Here is an 18,695-nt window from a genome sequence, read left to right as displayed (position 1 = left end):
TTTACCGGTTAAACTTTTATCATTAAGCAAGTATGTACCGCTAAGGTCTCGGTAAGTTTTTATCATTAAAACCGTTTTTTTCGGCACTCTTTTTAATTTCTCAATAGAATTAATGTTATTTCTGTGATCAGCATACGAAACTGTATTAATTGTGAAAGTTTCATGAAAAAAAAATCCGCGTGTCGCCAAACATGTAACACATATATGGGTCTTCGTTTGGCGACACGCGGAATTTTTTTTATGAAACTTTCACAATTAATACAGTTTAGTATGCTGATCACAGAAATAACATTAATTCTATTGAGAAATTAAAAAAGTACCGAAAAAACTGTTTTAATGGTAAAAAAATGACCGAGACCTTAGCGGTACATACTCGCTTAATGGTAAAAGTTTAACCGGTAAAATTAGCGGGTCACTGGGCCCGTCACTACCGTCACTCAGTACCACCAAGCCGAGACGTGCTTACCGCTCTCTGAATGTTATGGTAGCTTATCGAGTTATCGGTTAACGAAGCTTTAACGGTAGCAGAATGTTTGCCGGTAAGCTATCGTTAAGGTTGTTGGTTAAAACCTGTAACTTTACCGGTAGCTGCCTACCACTACCACCTCCAAACATGAACCCATGCTTGCAGACAGACGAGAACGAATATGTATACACCACACCCACCCTCAGACACCCTCCATTCACTCTCTCGCGCGGTAGATAGCAAAGACTATATAGGATAGCATACTATAGTAGCACCAATTAAAGTATGACCTTTTCCCTTTACAATGACATAACAATATGTAAAATAGAACCAGATATATAGCTTATTAAAGGACAAAAACGTTTATTTTTCGAACTCGACTCGAACTTGTGACGTCACTACTACCTCACGAGTCTTTTACCGGTAAACTATCGGTAATTTCGGTAACTGTATTGTTGTTCACCAATAATTTCGATATTGAAATTAGCGGTATTTGCCCAGCACATTGGTGTTCTCATAAATTCGTATTTCGTAAGCAGTGTTGCCACTCCTTGTGTTTTCCTTCTAGATCTGCTATTTTTTGCTTTGATCTTGGAGTCTTGTAGTTTTTTTTTCTGAAAACACCACAAATCTTGTAGTTTTTCATTAACCAAGATAAAAATGTGACAAGTGCCCTAAATTTGTAGATAAATAGGCACTGGTAAAGAAATTAAGACTACCGAATACCGATTATATTCTAGCTAAGTCTACCCTAATACGAAAAACATCATATTTAATCTTTATTGCTTAATGTCTAGTTATATGATGTATGTATACGTACAGAACCTATAGAGGTAAAGAAGGAGAACGTTTTGCACGTTTCACGGGACCGCAAGCGTGATTTCACATAGAACGTGTGAGAGCGGACAGTGGAGAGTGGGACCAACGTACAGAACGAATTACGAAATTTGAATTGAGTGCGCAGTAAGACTCGGACGTACCAAACGTAGACCTTAAGTGACAACATACAGTTTACATAAAGTAGGTGGACAGGAACATTTAATTGTCAGGACAGTCAGTCTACAGTCCACAGGATTGGTTTTCGTCAACATCCCGGACTCGGAGTTTGCTGAACTGCGTGGTTTCACATAGAACGTGTGAGAGCGGACAGGGGAGAGTAGGACCAACGTACAGAACGAATTACGAAATTTGAATTGAGTGCGCAGTAAGACTGCGGGGAAGAAGCACATAGAGAAAACGAAATCATCAGGAAGTAAAATACAGATGTCAATTGAAAAGAGCTTGCAACCTTTAGTAAAAGACCCTACTAAAATAGCAGAGATAAAATTGACAGTTAATGTTAGAGCATCTAATAAATGTGTTGATCATTTAGGTGAAGTGATACCACAGCTTGACAAGAACTCGGGCATTCTCCAGAAAATCAAGCTTCATCGCTCAAAATGCTCTAGGCTACAGAAGCATGTTATAGCACCTTTCTCAAAGAAATTAAGAAATTATATTTCAGATCATCACTTTAGTTTGCTTGTAGACGAAAGCACAAATGAGGCTAATGTATCCTGTTTAGTATTAACTATTCGTTATTTCAGTGAGTCAAAGAAGAGCATGATGGACACCTTTTACCGTTTGGTACCTCTAAGGGATGCAAAAGCAGACACCATTTATATAACTGTCAAAAACTGTTTGATGTAAGATGGATTAGATGTTAACAAACTGATAGGTATAGGCACAGATGGGGCAAATTCAATGGTAGGTCGTCATCACTCACTCATAACATTATTGAAGAATGACAACCCTGAAATAACTCCTATTAGATGTGTGTGTCATTCCCTGCATGTAGCTGCAAGTAAGGCATGTGAAAAACTCCCCACTGTTCTTGATATTTTAGTTACAGAGACACACATGGTTCTCTAATAGTCCAAATAGGATCAACAAATATACAGAGTTGTATAAAGTTCTTAATTAAGGATCGTGCACCCAAGAAAGTGCCTGGGTTAGCTAGCACACGTTGGTCGTCCCGTTTGGAGGCAATCGGTGTTATCCTTGATCAATGGGACTCCCTAAAACTGCATTTTGAAATGTGCGAAACAAGTGAGCGTTGCTACACAGCAAAACAACTAATCCAAGCATACAATGATCCTCATAATAAGTTGTACCTTTTATATGTTCGGAAAGAACTTAAGGAGATGGTGAGAGTCAACACACTTTTCCAAGGGCAAAATGTTGAGGTAGCTAAACTTACTGAAGACCTGATCGATATGTATTGTAATATGGTGGGGGAAAAGAATATTGCCACCAAGTATTTCCACTTGGATCGTAAGAGGCGAGAAGAAAGGGACGGGGATTGGGACTAGGCATCCTTCTCCTTGTAGCCCCACAGGGGACATTCCTAAACGAAAAAGTAAAGGCATAAGAGGGTCTGGGAGTTTTCCGACCAGCACCCTAAGGTTTGGGTCTTTTAATGTGCGTGGATGTGGTACAGATGAGAGTAAAAGGGAAGAGATAGGTAGTATGTTTGTGAGAAGAAAGATGGATGTGTTGGCTTTGAGTGAAACTAAGTTGAAAGGGAATGGTGAGTGTAAGTGGGAGGTTATCAGGAGTGAAGAGAGGGCGAGGGAGGGAAGGGGTGGCTATTCTAGTAAGTGAAGAGATAGGTAAACGTGTAGTGGAGTGGAAGGAGGTTTCCTCAAGGATAATGTGGATGAAGGTGAAACTGGGAAAGGAGATGTGAGTCTTTGTAAGTGCATATGGGCCTGGCAGTGAGAAGAGTGTAGAAGAAAGGGAGGCCTTTTGGATAGATTTAAATGAGTGCATAGAGGAATTAGGGAGAAATGTCCATGTAATAGTACTGGGAGACCTTAATGCTAGGGTAGGAAATGGTCCAATTGATGGAGTGGTTGGGAAATGTGGAGTTCCAGGAAAGAATCGTAGTGGAGAGTTGATGGTGGAAATGTGTCTAGAAAGAGAGTTGATGGTGGAAATGTGTCTAGAAAGAGAGTTGATGATAGCAAATACAGTGTTTCGGAAGAAAGTCAAGCATAAGTACACATGGGAGAGGGTGGTGGATGGAAGGGTGGTAGATAGAGCGTTGATGGATTATGTAGTGGTAAATAGGATTATGATAGGAAGAGTTAAGGATGTACATGTGGGGGAATATCAGATCATTTTTTGGGGGAAGGTAAGCTGAGAGTGGAGGATAGATGGTGAAAGAGGAAAGGGACAAAAGGTAGGGAGGTGCTTAGAGTGAACTCTTTAAATGAAAAGGAAAAGCAGGAGTACAAGAAGAAGCTGAAGGAGGAGTGGGAGGGAGTGAAGGATAGAGTAGAGCTAGGTGTGGAGGAGAAATGGGGATGGTTCAAGGAGGGAGTCATAAAGTGTGCAAGGATGGTGTGTGGATCAAGAAGGACAGGAGGAAATAGAAGAAAGGGTAGTGAATGGTGGGATGAGGAAACAAAGAAGGTTGTAGAAGAGAAGAAGCGAGCTTTCACAGATTGGTTACAAAATAGGGCGAGGGGGTCATATGAGAAGTACAAAGAAAAGAAAAGAGGAGTAAAGCAAAAGGTAAAGGAGGCAAAGAGGAGAGCAGATGTGAAATGAGGTAAGAGTATGACAGAAAATTTTGAAATTAATAAAAAGATGTTTTGGAAAGAAATTAAGAGAGGAAGAGGAGGCGAATCAAGTAGAGAGGAAAAGGTAAAAGGTGCAGATGGAGAGATGATAATGGAAGAGAAGGCAGTAAAGGGAAGATGGGCAGAATATTTTAGGGAGTTGCTAAATGTGAAGGAGGATAGGGAGGGAAAGATAGTTGCAGTGGGAAGTGCTAAGAAAATGACCGTGATGAGTGAGGAAAATGGAGGAGAAATAAGGAAGGATGAAGTGAAGGCAGTTGTTAAGATGATGAAAGCAGGTAAGGCACCTGGTCTGGATGGATGCCATGCAGAATGTCAGAAAACAGGAGGTACAGTGATGGTGGACTGGCTGGTGGGGTTATTTAATGTTTACTGGAGAGAGGGTAGAGTGCCGGAGGACTGGAGTAGTGCCTGTATAGTTCCTCTTTACAAGGGAAAAAGGGACAAGTGTGAATGTAGTAGTTTCAGAGGGATTAGCTTGTTAAGTGTAGTTGGGAAGGCTTATGGGAGGATCTTGATTGAGAGGATTAGGAGAGGAACAGATGGAGTAATTGGTGAGGAACAGTGTGGATTTAGGACGGGTAGAGGTTTGGTAGATCAGATTTTTGTGGTAAGACAAATATGTGAGAAAGCTATAGGAAAGGGGAAGGATGTTTTTTGGGCTTTTATGGATCTGGAAAAGGCTTACGATAGGGTAGACAGAAAGGCACTGTGGGAGGTTATGCAGATATATGGGATAGGAGGAAAGCTTCTAGGAGCTGTCAAGAGTTTTTATGAGAGTAGTAGAGCTTGTGTTAGGATTAGAAATGGAGAGAGTGAGTGGTTCGAGGTAAAGGTGGGACTTCGTCAAGGATGCGTTATGTCGCCCTGGCTGTTCAACTTATACATGAATGGGGTAGTGCGAGAGGTAAATGCAAGGGTGGTGGGTCAGGGATTGGAGATGGTTAAAGAAAATGGAGAAAAGTGGGAGGTGAGCCAGCTGTTGTTTGCGGACGACTCTGCGCTTGTGGCAGGATCGGAGGAGGGATTGAGGAAGTTGGTGACAGAGTTTGGGAGAGTATGTGATAGAAGAAAGCTAAAGATAAATGTGGGTAAAAGTAAGGTGATGAGATGTACACGGGGTGAAAGTGGCAGTAGACTGGAAGTGAGCATGGGAGAGCGACTGGGGGAAGTGGATAGTTTTAGATATTTGGGTGTAAATGTGGCAGGAAAAGGTGGAGGTAGAATGTAGATTGAGAGAAGCGAGTAAATGCCTTGGTGGATTGAAGAATGTAATGAGGAATAGACATTTGGGAATGGATGCTAAGAGGAGACTGTATGAAGGAGTGATTGTGCCAACAGCACTGTATGGGGCAGAAACATGGAACAGAAGAGAGGAAGAGAGGAGTTTGAGTGTGTTTGAGATGAGGTGTCTGAGAAGTATGATGGGGGTTACTAGGTTAGATAGAGTGAGAAATGAGGAGGTGAGGAGGAGAACGGGGGTGGAAAGGAAGTTGGGAGATAGGGTTGATGAAAGAGTATTAGGATGGTTTGGACACATGGAAAGACTAGTAAAAGAGGTATGGAAGGCAGATGTGGAGGGAGTGAACATGAGGGGACGTCCTAGGATGAGGTGGATGGATGGGGTGAAGGGGGCTTTGGAGAAGAGGGGAATGTCTGTTGAGGAAGGACGGGAGAGGACAGAAGACAGGGGTGAATGGAGAATGGTTGTATATGGATGATGTTGTGATGCATGAGGTGGAATGGGCGGGGGGATGGGGGGTGAGGTAGTATGTGTGAGCAAAATTTGACGCAGCCCGAAGGGATTTCTCCCTGTCTTCTCCTTTATGCATGGGGGGACGGAGAGGGGGGTAGCCGATTTAATGAAGTGGCCTTGCTGTGGATGTGCTGTGTCTTGCGACACTGCTTCTAACCCAGGGCAGTGGACTGCAGGGATGACCCGTCATCCAGGAGGTGCTAAGATAAGAGGGAGGGTGGAGGGGTGTGGAGTGTATTCAGGGATGGAATGGGTGGGAATGATTTTATGCCTTTCCTTTTTGGCTACCTCCCTTGTAAGGGGGAAGAAGCCTTGGTATATGTATGTATGTATGTATCATCAGAGATGCTATCGAACATCATTTAGAAAGTAACCATTTGATAAATGATAGCCAGCATGGTTTCAGACGGAAACGTTCTTGCGTGAATAACTTACTCGAATTCTACAACACAGTTATCTCGAATTATGACAAAAGAAACAATATAGATTTAATATATCTAGACTTTGCAAAAGCTTTTGATACCGTCCCCCACGAAAGACTACTTACTAAATTAGCTTCACATGGAATAAGTGGTAGCCTATGGACTAAAATCTACTATTTCCAAATTTGCTGATGATACAAAACTGTGCGGAATGGCAAATGATCACTTAAACCAATTAGATATTCAAGAAGATTTAGATAAATTACAGCAATGGTCTGAAAAGTGGCTAATGAAATTTAACACAAGTAAGTGCAAGGTAATGCATATAGGTAAAAATAACCGTAAGTACCATTACAAGTTATTTGGAAATTCGTTAACAAAAGTGAACAGTGAAAAAGATCTCGGCGTAATTATCAGTAACGATCTCAAATCATCCAAGCAGTGTATTTCAGCCTCTGAGAAAGCAAATAAGATTCTAGGACTGATTGCGCGATCTTTTGACTTCAAAAGTCTATCACTCATTAACAAGCTATATAAATCGTTAGTTCGTCCACAGTTGGAATATGTTGTTTCCGCATGGTCACCGAATCTCATTAAAGACATTGACAGACTGGAAAAAGTACAACGGCGAGCCACAAAACTGATTCCAAATATAAAAAATCAATCATATGAAAATCGACTAAAACATATGAATCTGTTTTCCCTAAAAAAAGTGTAGACTCAGAGGTGACTTGATACAGGTCTTTAAAATTCTAAAGGGAATTGACAACATCAAAAGTGATAAAATTTTCACACTGAATGAGAATCAAACAAGAAACAATGGTCTCAAACTGTCCGGAAATAGATTCAATTTGGAAGTGGGTAGAAACAACTTCGCCAACCGTGTAGTTAATGAATGGAATAAACTTCCTGTAGAGGCAGTGCAATGTAGTTCATTTTAAAGCTTTAAGAATCATTTAGATAAACACCTAAGGAAGATGTTGTAATGATTATCATTTGTCTGTTTGATTCTCATCTATTATTAGTTATATGTCAATTTATCATTATTTTCTATTTACCTGTTTGTTTATTGTTTAACTATACCTATGCATTTATTTATGTATTTTATTTGTTATTTACATTATTATATTTTTTATTTTTTATTTTATTATTATTATGATTTTTTTTCGCATCCGACCTAGATATGGACCAAAATGTCTCCTGTTGGCATGCTCCGCCTTTGTAATCCTTTGTAAAGTTTTCAACAATTCTCCTTGCTCTAGTCTGTAGTTAAAATTTCTGTTCTCTGTATTCAAATCCTTTTGAGGAAATGGTTTCATAAAATCTGGTCTCAGTGCAAATGCTACAAAAATGTAAGATAAATTACAGTCAGAATTACCAGGGGGTACGCCATTTTTTAGAGAAAATGTCCCATTTGAAAGCCGCCTTCCAATTTTTTTTTTTCAATAACACCTCCATCAGATGCACAGCCGTTCGTCCCCATGATGAATCCATAGTTTGCATTAACAACTGCCAATAAAACAAGGCTGTTGTACCTTATGTACTTAAAAAAATATGATCAAGAACATGATGGTGCCGTCATCCGTACATGTTTCCCATCAACAGCACCGAGACAGGGAAGTTCCATCTAGACTCGAACTCTCGTCCAGTGACTTGCAGCTCATCCACTGACGTAGGAGATTGAAATACAAAATAACATTTATGTTGCAGTTTTACATTAGTAAATGTATGAAGAGCTCATTCTTAATTGATAAAAGATAGCAGTACTATGTTGAAAAGCCTGTAGACCTAGTTACTTCGGCAAATTTAACCCAATCGTGTTAAATATTACCCACCACAACGCGCGCGAGCGCACACACACACACATTTTATATATAATATATATATATATATATATATATATATATATATATATGTGTGTGTGTGTGTGTGTGTGTGTGTGTGTGTGTGTGTGTGTGTGTGTGTGTGTGTGTGTGTGTGTGTGTGTGTGTGTGTGTGTGTGTATGTGTGTGTGTGTATGTATACATATATTCTATTAGCTTGATCCTAAGTATCTTTTGTTCAGATTGCAGATGAAGCACTTGAGACTCAAGGAGAAAATGATACATGTAGCCAAGTTGCAGCTGTGAAACGTCAATGCAAAAATTTATCGAAATCTGAAAATATGTTAGATATCGTGGCCAAAAAGAATCAGTAAATAAAGATGATAATGGTAATGAGGCTTCCGGGAAATACGTTGCACATAGACTGGATTCAATGGACTAACGTATTGCAGTAATAGATCGAAAGATGCCTAATGATGTTGGTTGAAGCAGAAATGGGAATTTTGACTACCTAATATAGAATCATAAGAGTACCACCCTGAGAACAGCATACAACACTATTACCATTACCTTCAAATAGTTCTGTTTATAGTACCAACAGCTATGATTCAGGTATGGCACAGTATTTTGTAAATATTCATCCTTTGTGTTGATTTATTTGGGTAACTTTCAGCTTTATTTTATGGTTCTGAATAAATAATTGAAAATAAATAATCGTTGAGAAATCTTTCCTTACCTTTAGGTAGTCCTTTTGAAAAACTTTGTATATATCATCACACGTTTCTGGTATGATTTAAGATAAAGTGCTAACGGCTGAAAATTTAATGTCCTGAAAAACGCAAAACGACACTCAATCTTCATGAAGTATAGTGGCCTTTCTCATGTTTGTGTTCTCATACTATGAAAGGAATGACACGCCTCATCAAATCTAAATGTGCTGCCTCGTCCATTCTCATATAATTTCGCCAGTCATCTGGCTCTAATTTTAAATCGGCAATCAAGTTGGTATGTCAGTTTCAGTCTCTTTTTAACAACCAATCTTTTGTCCACTTCGACCTTCTTTTCTTTTTCTTTAATACTATCGCTAAGGCAATAGCATTTTTGTCTTGATCGAGAAGCATCTTTGCACAGCTGCACGAGTTACACCGAGGTTGGACGTACGTTTGGTTTGACCGTCTGGCACCTATTCAAACTTCTTGATAAATAGGTTGGCCAAACCATTTAACCGTGCAAATGCCCCTTACTATACCGGATGGTACCTTTTTTCTTCTGGATACCACAAGGTATTTAACTCCCTCGAAGAGGTACTGTGTGTATATATATATTGCCAGACTGTTGCATTCAACTTTAGCACACCCCGTAGCGAAGCAATGTTACTTCTGTTTCAACGAAACCTTCATCTGTCAAAAGACCAACCTGACTGGGGTCAAGGCCTCACATGTCAAATGTAATCTATAAAAGAGGCCACACAATTGGGATGATCAGGACATCCCAAATCCCCTAACAACAGTGGCGGATCCAGAAAATATTTTTTCGGGGTGGGTGGGGGGTGAACTCTGTATGAGTGAGTGGTAGTGCTGGGCAAATATCGCTAATTTCAATATCGAAATTATTGGTGAACAACAATACAGTTACCGAAATTACCGACAGTTTACCGGTAAAAGACTCGTGAGGTAGTAGTGACGTCACAAGTTCGAGTCGAGTTCGAAAAATCAATGTTTTTGTCTTTTAATAAGCTATATCTCTGGTTCTATTTTACATATTGTTTTTATTGTTATGTCATTGTAAAGGGAAAAGGTCATACTTTAATTGGTGCTACTATAGTCTGCTATCTACCGCGCGAGTGAGTGAATGGAGGGTGTCTGAGGGTGGGTGTGGTGTATACATTTTCGTTCGCGTGTCTGCATGCATGGGTTCATGTTTGGAGGTGGTAGTGGTAGGCAGCTACCGGTAAAGTTACAGGTTTTATCCAACAACCTTAACGATAGCTTACCGGCAAACATTCTGCTACCGTTAAAGCTTCGTTAACCGATAACTCGATAAGCTATACCATAACATTCAGAGAGCGGTAAGCACGTCTCGGCTTGGTGGTACTGAGTGACGGTAGTGACGGGCCCAGTGACCCGCTAATTTTACCGGTTAAACTTTAACCATTAAGCAAGTATGTACCGCTGAGGTCTTGGTCATTTTTTTTTTTTTTTTTTTACCATTAAAACCGTATTTTTCGGTACTTTTTTAATTTCTCAATAGAATTAATGCTATTTCTGTGATCAGCATACGAAACTGTATTAATTGTGAAAGTTTCATAAAAAAAATTCCGCGTGTCGCCAAACGAAGACCCATATAATATATGGGTCTTCGTTTGGCGACACGCGGAATTTGTTTTTATGAAACTTTCACAATTAATAGAGTTTCGTATGCTGATCACAGAAATAACATTAATTCTATTGAGAAAATTAAAAAAGTGCCGAAAAAACCGGTTTTAATTATAAAAACTTACCGAGACCTTAGCGGTACATACTTGCTTAATGATAAAAGTTTAACCGGTAAAATTAGCGGGGCACTGGGCCTGTCACCACCGTCACTCAGTACCACCAAGCCGAGACGTGCTTACCGCTCTCTGAATGTTATGGTATATATGGCGTCACAGATTACTCTGCGACGCATAGGGGGTTAGCGTAACGAGTGCCCTCTTTTCTGGATTACGTAACGTAAACAACGCGGGGTTAAGGATCCACGGGGTACTCGTCGCTAACATTTATTGGCAATAGAAAACACGACTTTCTCATCTTCACACAACAGGTGCTTCCGTTGAAACCATGGCAGCACACAGTAATTGGGAGGAAGAGTAGAAGTAGAAGTAGTAGGAGGAGGAGTAGGAGATGAAAAACTGTAAACAAACCAGAGCAACGCTCGTTACTAACAGCTTTTATACAGAATTACAAATAATCTGAACATGAAATACGAGCAGCTTTAAGGCTAAATTCATTATGACATACAAGAAACAATATACCAGATCTAAAACTAAATTCAGCTCAAAACTCACCGAGTAGGCCGCGAAGGGAGCGGGGTATACAACTGAAGGCGTTTCAAACCACACTGGCTGGAGGCGCGACGTAACATCGCACCACCGCAACAGGTTCTTACACACCTTCTTAAGTCTAATTCTTAAAGTGAACATTGTACAAATAATGAGATGCTATCTTGCAGCACAGCTTGCAGACAACTTACAACGATAGTATTCTTAAGCAGACGAAGCTTCTGCTCGCAGCCTACTTAAATTAAACATTACGAAAAACAAACTTGGAAACCTCTTCCGAGGGGAAACGAGCCTTACGACAAAAAGATATGTAAACATGGGGATACACGGACATATAAAAAAGCCCCGTTACCTCTCGTAACGGCACACTCCCTTCCTAATTTTCTAGGGGGAAAAATTACCAAAACTATTGACCTAGCAACACAAGCTCAGAAATGGGTCTTACATATTCATGGGCTTTGTTGTTTACCACAACTCTTACTTGGACCTTCCTGACTAAATCATCCTTACCAGGGAATACTTTGTTTACAATACCCAAGGGCCACTGTCCTTGGGGACACTCTTGGTTTTTTACCAACACTACATCATCCACCTTTACATTTGGAGAGGAATTGACCCACTTTCTTCTGGGTTGCAAAGAGGAAAGATACTCTTTCTTCCATCTCTTCCAGAATTCCTCAGCAAGGTGATGGACATGCTTCCATTGAGATTTGTATACTGCCTTAATATCTATCTCTTCAGGAAGAGTTACAGGAATATCAGTTTTCTGAGTGAGAAGGATGGACGGAGACAAAATGAAAGGACTACTAGGGTCCGAGGAAACAGGAACTAAAGGTCTGGAATTCACGATCTTACATACTTCTGCAAAGAAGGTTACTAACACCTCATGTGTTAATGCCTTGGGGTGATGGTTAGTCAGTATCACATTCATGATGTTGCGGACTATCCCCACCATACGCTCCCATGCTCCACCCATGTGAGAAGCATGAGGAGGGTTAAACAACCAAGTGCAACCTTGACTTGACAAGAAACTATTGACATCACCACCTTCATCGGTAATGGCAAGCAAGTTCAGTGCTTTGACAGCACCTACAAAGTTCGTGCCTCTGTCAGAACGCATCATCTTAACTGGGCCACGAATACAAATGAATCTCTTTAAGGCATTAATGAAGGAAGAAGTACTCAATTCTTCTACAGTCTCTATGTGGATAGCTCTGGAAACAAGACAGGTGAGCAGAACGCCCCATCTTTTACTTTCGAGGAAGGAACTTCTAGTGCGCCGAGTTTTTATATGCCAGGGGCCAAAAAGGTCAACTCCTACATAGGAAAATGGCGGATTGGGAGTAAGTCTATCGACGGGTAAGTCTCCCATCTTCTGAACACACACCTTACCTCTTACCCTTTTACAGGTGACGCATTTGGAAATGACCTTAGAAATGGTACGTTTCCCTCCCAAAATCCAGAAACCACCTGTACGGACGGCTCCTTCTGTAATCACTCTCCCTTGGTGGTGCACTGTCTCATGGTAGTGACGGATCAACAACAAGCCTAAGTGGGATTCCTTTGGAATAATAATAGGCCTTGCAAGCATACCAAGTACATCACTGCCTTGACTCAACCTGCCTCCTACACGAAGTAGGCCCTTCTGGTCTAAATAAGGAGACAGAGATGCAATGGGACTGGAAGGAGGTAAACAAACTTCACCTTGCAATTTAGTCATGGCAGACGAGAAATAATCCTTTTGGTATGTCTGAACAATGAAATCAGCTGCATCTTCTAGTTGATCGGGTGACTTATGTTTGTTGCATATATGCCAACCTGAACAACACTTGTTACCTTGTTTGAAAGAACGGGCTATATGCTTAAGGAGAGCTACCGCTCTTACAAGTCTCCTCCAACAGGAGAAATTAGAGAACCTCTGAGCTAATGACGCAATTGCAGGCTCTACATTGCTTTTGTTTGCACTAACAAGGGGTTCAGACTCAATTGTGTAGTCTGATACCTTTACTTCTTTATCTGTCTCAGGGCTTACAAGAGGAAAACTTCCACTGGTGGATACAACATCCTCAAATAAGCTTGAGGGACCTGATAACCAATCACTCTGATTTAGGTTGGTTATTTCAAGACCACGGGTAGCCAGGTCTGCTGGATTACAATCTGTAGGTACATAATGCCATTGGTTAGGTTCGGTGGACGACCTAATGTGGTCTACTCTGTTACTCACGTAGACCTGAAATCTACGCCTTTCATTATGAATATAGCCCAAGACAATCATGCTGTCAGAATAGAAATGTCTTGCGTCTAAGGGTTTGTCCAAGCAATCCGAGATGGAATTGCTGAGATTAACTGCCATCACTGCAGCACACAACTCTAACCTGGGAATAGTATGACCATGGTTGGGAGCTACTTTAGCTTGTCCCCTCACAAAACACACCTGGTAGCTTTTGGTATCACTGAAAACCTTAAGATATGATACAGCTCCTACTGCTACTCTGGAAGCATCTGAAAAGGTATGAAGCTCTATCCTGTGAGCTTGAGACAAAGAAATACTAGCAAACTGACGATTGATGCTTATATCCTTGAGGTCCCTTAAGGACGTTAGCCATCTGGACCATTTGGTATGGATCTTAGCTGGTATGGGTTCATCCCAACCACACTTTAGATTGGTTATCTCTCTTAGGAGTAGTTTTCCCACTATTATTACTGGAGCTAAGAATCCCATGGGGTCAAACAGACTATTTACAACAGACAGTATCCCTCTTTTTGTCGAAGGCTTGTCTGAATCCATGAACTTATAGACGAAAACGTCTCTTTGGATGTCCCATAAGAGGCCCAGGCTAGACTGCATAGGCATAGAGTCAGAAGTTAGGTTCAGCTCCTGAAGGTTATCAGCCAGCTCACTGGTGGCAAACTTTTCCAGCACTTCCTTACTGTTGGAAGTGATCTTGTGCAAGCGCAGGCGTCCTCCTTCTTGAAGTGCTGACTTAGAGTCTTGGATTAACTTGTAAGCAGTCTCCGCATCTGGCAGAGATGCTAACCCATCATCCACGTAGAAATTGTTCTCTATGAAATAGCGAACTTCAGGAGAGGCATCTTCTACAGACTTACGCAAGCCATAGGTAGCAATGGCGGGAGATGGCGTGTTCCCAAAAACGTGAACAGTCATTCTATACTCAATCAACCTTTCATCAGGGTCATTATTCTTGTACCAGAAGAATCTGAGATAATCTCTTTGCTCAGTCTTCACTTTGAAATTGTAGAACATCTGTTCTACATCAGCTGCCACTGCTACAGCTTCCTGACGGAAACGTAGAAGAATCCCGAGAATACTGTTTGTCATATCAGGACCTGACATCAGCATATCATTTAGGGAGAACTCTCTGGATTTGGCAGAAGAGTCGAACACAACCCTGATCTTGTCAGGTTTCTTAGGGTGGTACACCCCAAACAATGGAAGATACCAGCACTTCTGATCAGACTTCAATGGTGGTGCAACCTCAGCATGCCCACGATCTAACATCTTTTGCATGAAGGCCATCATATGCTGACGTTTTTCCGGCTTTGTGCTGAGGCTACGATGGAGAGACAGTGTGCGGTGCCACACAAAGTCTCTATTATTACTGGTGGCTACAACATTGGGACGGAAAGGCAGTGGCGCGACCCAATGACCACTTTGATCCTTGCGGAACTCTGAGTTCATAACATCCAAGAACTTCCTGTCTTCAATCGACAGGGCGGCCTTGTCATCATCTTTGGTTACCTTGAACAAATCATCCTTTACTTCAGAAACATGAATCTGGTTACCACATGGTGCGACTATAGAGGGACGTCTATCATGTACAAAGGATGTTTTGAAACTGCTAATGACAGGAGGCCTACAAGTGCCATGGAGACACACTTCCCCAATGATTGCCCAACCCAGACTGGTCTGTTGAGCTAGAGGGGCATTGACAGGTCCAATTCTCTGGTCAAAAATGTAATGAGCTGAAGGCACATCTCGACCAATGATGAGTAGAATCTCAGCTTCAGGAACCAGAGGTGGAATACATTCGGCCAGATCGGACAGATGGGGATAACCACGAGCTATGGCGGGGGTGGGTATCTCTTCTCTTACACTGGGAATGCTGTCGCATTCCACTAACTTAGGGATATGCACCTCTTGTGAGTTATGCCAAGACACGATGGTGTAATTTTTGGTGGTGCGCCCAGAAGCGCCCGTTACACCTGCACAGGTAGCTAGACGATATGAAACCCGTTTGCTCAGCTTGTCAAACAAATCGAAAAACTCAGACCTTGCTAAAGAGCAATTGCACTGATCGTCTAGGATGGCATAACACCACACTCCGAGCTCTGGTTTACTTTCAGGATAGACCTTTACCAAGAAGGTCTTGGCACAGGACTTACTCATGGAGGTGGGGTTACTGCATATCAAGGTACATTTGGAATTGACCGCAGCATCCTCCCCTCCCTGAGTCTTTACTATGGGGGTAAGAACATTTGGAAGCGGCACTTGATTGACTACAGGGGAGCGAGGTGTTTTATCTTGAGCAACCTCCCTTCCATGCTGTGTAACCGCTTGAGTCGAACTCCTCTTCGACCTGGGTTCATCGTGATGTAAGGCAGTCACATGAGTATGGGCCTTACAGAGTTTGCAGAAAGTTCTCTCTTTGCAGCTGGAAGGAGGATGGTTACCTTTGCAACATCTGTTGCACATTCCTTTATCGTTTAGGAAAACCTTCCTCTCGCTCACCGACATGGTGCGAAAAGCCCTGCAGAAATCCAAATGGTGTACGTAGGCATCATGGTAGACGCAAAAATCTCCCTTTTCTGCCTTTCTTTGCTCGGTAGGACTAGCGGCGCCAACAGACCTGTCAGCGCCCATGGTCGACTTACTGCCACTGGACAACATGGTGTCAGTCTTCTTCACACGTACTTGAGGAAACTTAGAGGGAGGTGGCTTCTCTGGTTTCACAAAACCATCGGCTCCAAGGCTTTGATAAGAGAAACATGGATCATTCTCGACCCTTGCCATCTCCTTCACAAACTCAATGAAGAAGGAGAAAGGTGGGTACGGCACACCGTGAGCAGTCTTGTAGTTCATGGCTCTGCCAGTCCACGCTCTCTGTATACAGGGTGGAAGTTTTGCGACAATGGGATTGATGCCTGACGAGGCGTCATAATATGCAAACAGTGTACTGTATACAGGGTTAGCCTTCAAGGCTTCTATCTGGTACAGAATGTCACACAGGTCGTATAACCTTAAGGTGTCTCTAGGTGAAATCCTAGAGAAGTTGGCGAGCTTCTTTTTAATTGAAGTCTCAATGATCGAAGGGGCAGCGAACCTGTCATCCAAGCGCTCCCAAATTCTACTGCACGCCAGGTTTGGATTCTTGGCATTTGAGTTTCTGGTTGTACGGGCCCATTCTTTAGACTCAGGACCTAGGTACTTAACTAACAGGTCTATTTCCTCCTTACATGAGGTGCCTAACTCTTGCACGACTTCCTTGAAACTCTCTTTCCAAACAGCATAGTCTTCCGCAGTATCATCAAACGTAGACAGCCTGCTAAGAAGTAAATCCTTCCGCAAGAAGAACTTGCTCAAATCGGCAGAATTGGAGGTTGTCCCCAATCTAGGAGATGCACTACGAGGAGGTTTTACTACAGGTGGTGACACATAAGAAACATGGTTAGCAACAGGTTGCTGCGCAGGTTGCAGAGACCTCACCTTTACCTTTTCGATACGAGGTTCAAAACTGAATGGAACATTGTTAGCAGGCTGTGAGTTAACTCTGAAATCAGAACAGGGCTTGAAAACAGGGCTTTCAGGATTCAAGCCTACCAGATCCTTCTGACTAGCGGAAACATCGACTATACCACCCTGTTGCTCCACATATAGTTGGGTGCGGGTAGCGACTGTACCCTTTAGTTGGTCCCAGTCACTGCATGTTTCCCAATCATCGTCGGGTCCTAAGTGCCTAAGTTCGGCTTCGGCTTCTTCCAACTCCTTTTGCTGTGTCATAAGTTTGAACTTGGCCTGCATTTCAGCCTGCTCTTTCATAAGCTGACCCTCCTGTTCGGCAAACTTAACTCTGATACGAGCGGTCTCCACCTTGGCTCGTTGCTTCCTTGCAACACTAACACTGGTGCTACTGGAACGACCTGACCTAACCGACCTTCTTGAACTGCCCTTCATGGAAGGGGGCATACAACGCTCAGAGTGGTCGACGAGGGATAAAGGAACTTGACTGGACTTCGGGTCATCTTGTAAAAACGGTTCAGTGTGGTGTTCCTCTTCCGTGACTTCAACTGAGGAAGAGGAAGCATAGTTACTGATTACCTGACGAAAAGATGCCTGAAAATCCCTGTCTTCGTGCTTCACTGATTCAGCACGAGCCAGACTTTCTGGAGTACGTTCACGCATTAAGAATTCCAGGTACCTTTTTACAGTATCCTGGTACACAGCGTGGGCCTCATACAACCAAGGACCATGATTCGGTTCTTCCAATAAGGCTTGTACTCCTTCTCTACTCGCCTTTACCCTCTCTTCATGCTGATCAGACGCTCTCTGAAAAGCCTCTTGCCCTTCAGCCGTGAGGACTCTGACCCTACCAGAGACGGGTCCTTCATCTATACTGTGGTTGGAAGACATATTGCCAAGTGAGAGAAACAGTGAGAGACAAGACAGTAATATGATAAAGAAGACAAGGAAAACTCGAACTTAATCGAAAACCACGGAGTACGTTACCACACTCCTAACTATACGACTATTGAGGTAGACAACAACAGATTAAACCCTACATTTGGTTCAATCTAAAAATGCACATTAGTCGCATGCTTATATTAACATATGACAGGATTTAGGCAAGGTAGCTTGCCTTCAAAGGAAAAACACATGCTCTGCGACGAGGTGTTATGTAAACACTGTTGGGGCTTGGCAACCATACGTTGTTGCCACATCACACTCGCGCGCCGATACGATCACTAAGACTGCCACATCACACTCGCGCGCCGATACGATCACTAAGACTGCCACATCACACTCGCGCGCCGATACGATCACTACACTTTGGCTTGCGCTACACTACACCCAAGCACACACATGCACTTATGCCAGGAAGGCGACACATCAAGTTCATGTGGTGACGACGAGGGGAATCTAGACGTGGCAACGGCGTGCAGGGCGTGGTCTGGCCACATCCTCAAGATGGACTTGGCATACTGCATGGCTAACTTTTAACTCCTTCGCAGCGGCTCTTTTCATTCACCTCTTCACGAAAGCGATTTTCTTGGCAGAGAGCGCCAATGGCCATCGTTTTTCATTATGGCGTCACAGATTACTCTGCGACGCATAGGGGGTTAGCGTAACGAGTGCCCTCTTTTCTGGATTACGTAACGTAAACAACGCGGGGTTAAGGATCCACGGGGTACTCGTCGCTAACATTTATTGGCAATAGAAAACACGACTTTCTCATCTTCACACAACAGGTGCTTCCGTTGAAACCATGGCAGCACACAGTAATTGGGAGGAAGAGTAGAAGTAGAAGTAGTAGGAGGAGGAGTAG

General features: G+C 42.4%; 1 protein-coding gene across 2 annotated transcripts in view; it reads left to right on the top strand.

Moving 5' to 3' along the window:
* Positions 1-8,790, top strand: part of LOC143030676 (uncharacterized) — a 23,527-nt gene extending 14,737 nt beyond the window's left edge. For both annotated transcript variants that reach the window (XM_076193859.1, XM_076193866.1), the window contains one exon: positions 8,336-8,790. In XM_076193859.1, coding sequence (XP_076049974.1) covers positions 8,336-8,467 — 132 coding nt within the window. In that variant the 3' untranslated portion in view covers positions 8,468-8,790. The remainder of the gene's footprint in view (positions 1-8,335) is intronic.
* Positions 8,791-18,695: the final 9,905 nt, after the last annotated feature.

Source organism: Oratosquilla oratoria, chromosome 1, assembly GCF_046742065.1.
Source record: "Oratosquilla oratoria isolate Oo_2021 chromosome 1, ASM4674206v1, whole genome shotgun sequence".
Classification (NCBI taxonomy): domain Eukaryota; kingdom Metazoa; phylum Arthropoda; class Malacostraca; order Stomatopoda; family Squillidae; genus Oratosquilla; species Oratosquilla oratoria.
The sequence above is the reverse complement of the archived record's forward strand: the minus strand, read 5'-3'. Positions and strand labels throughout refer to the sequence as shown.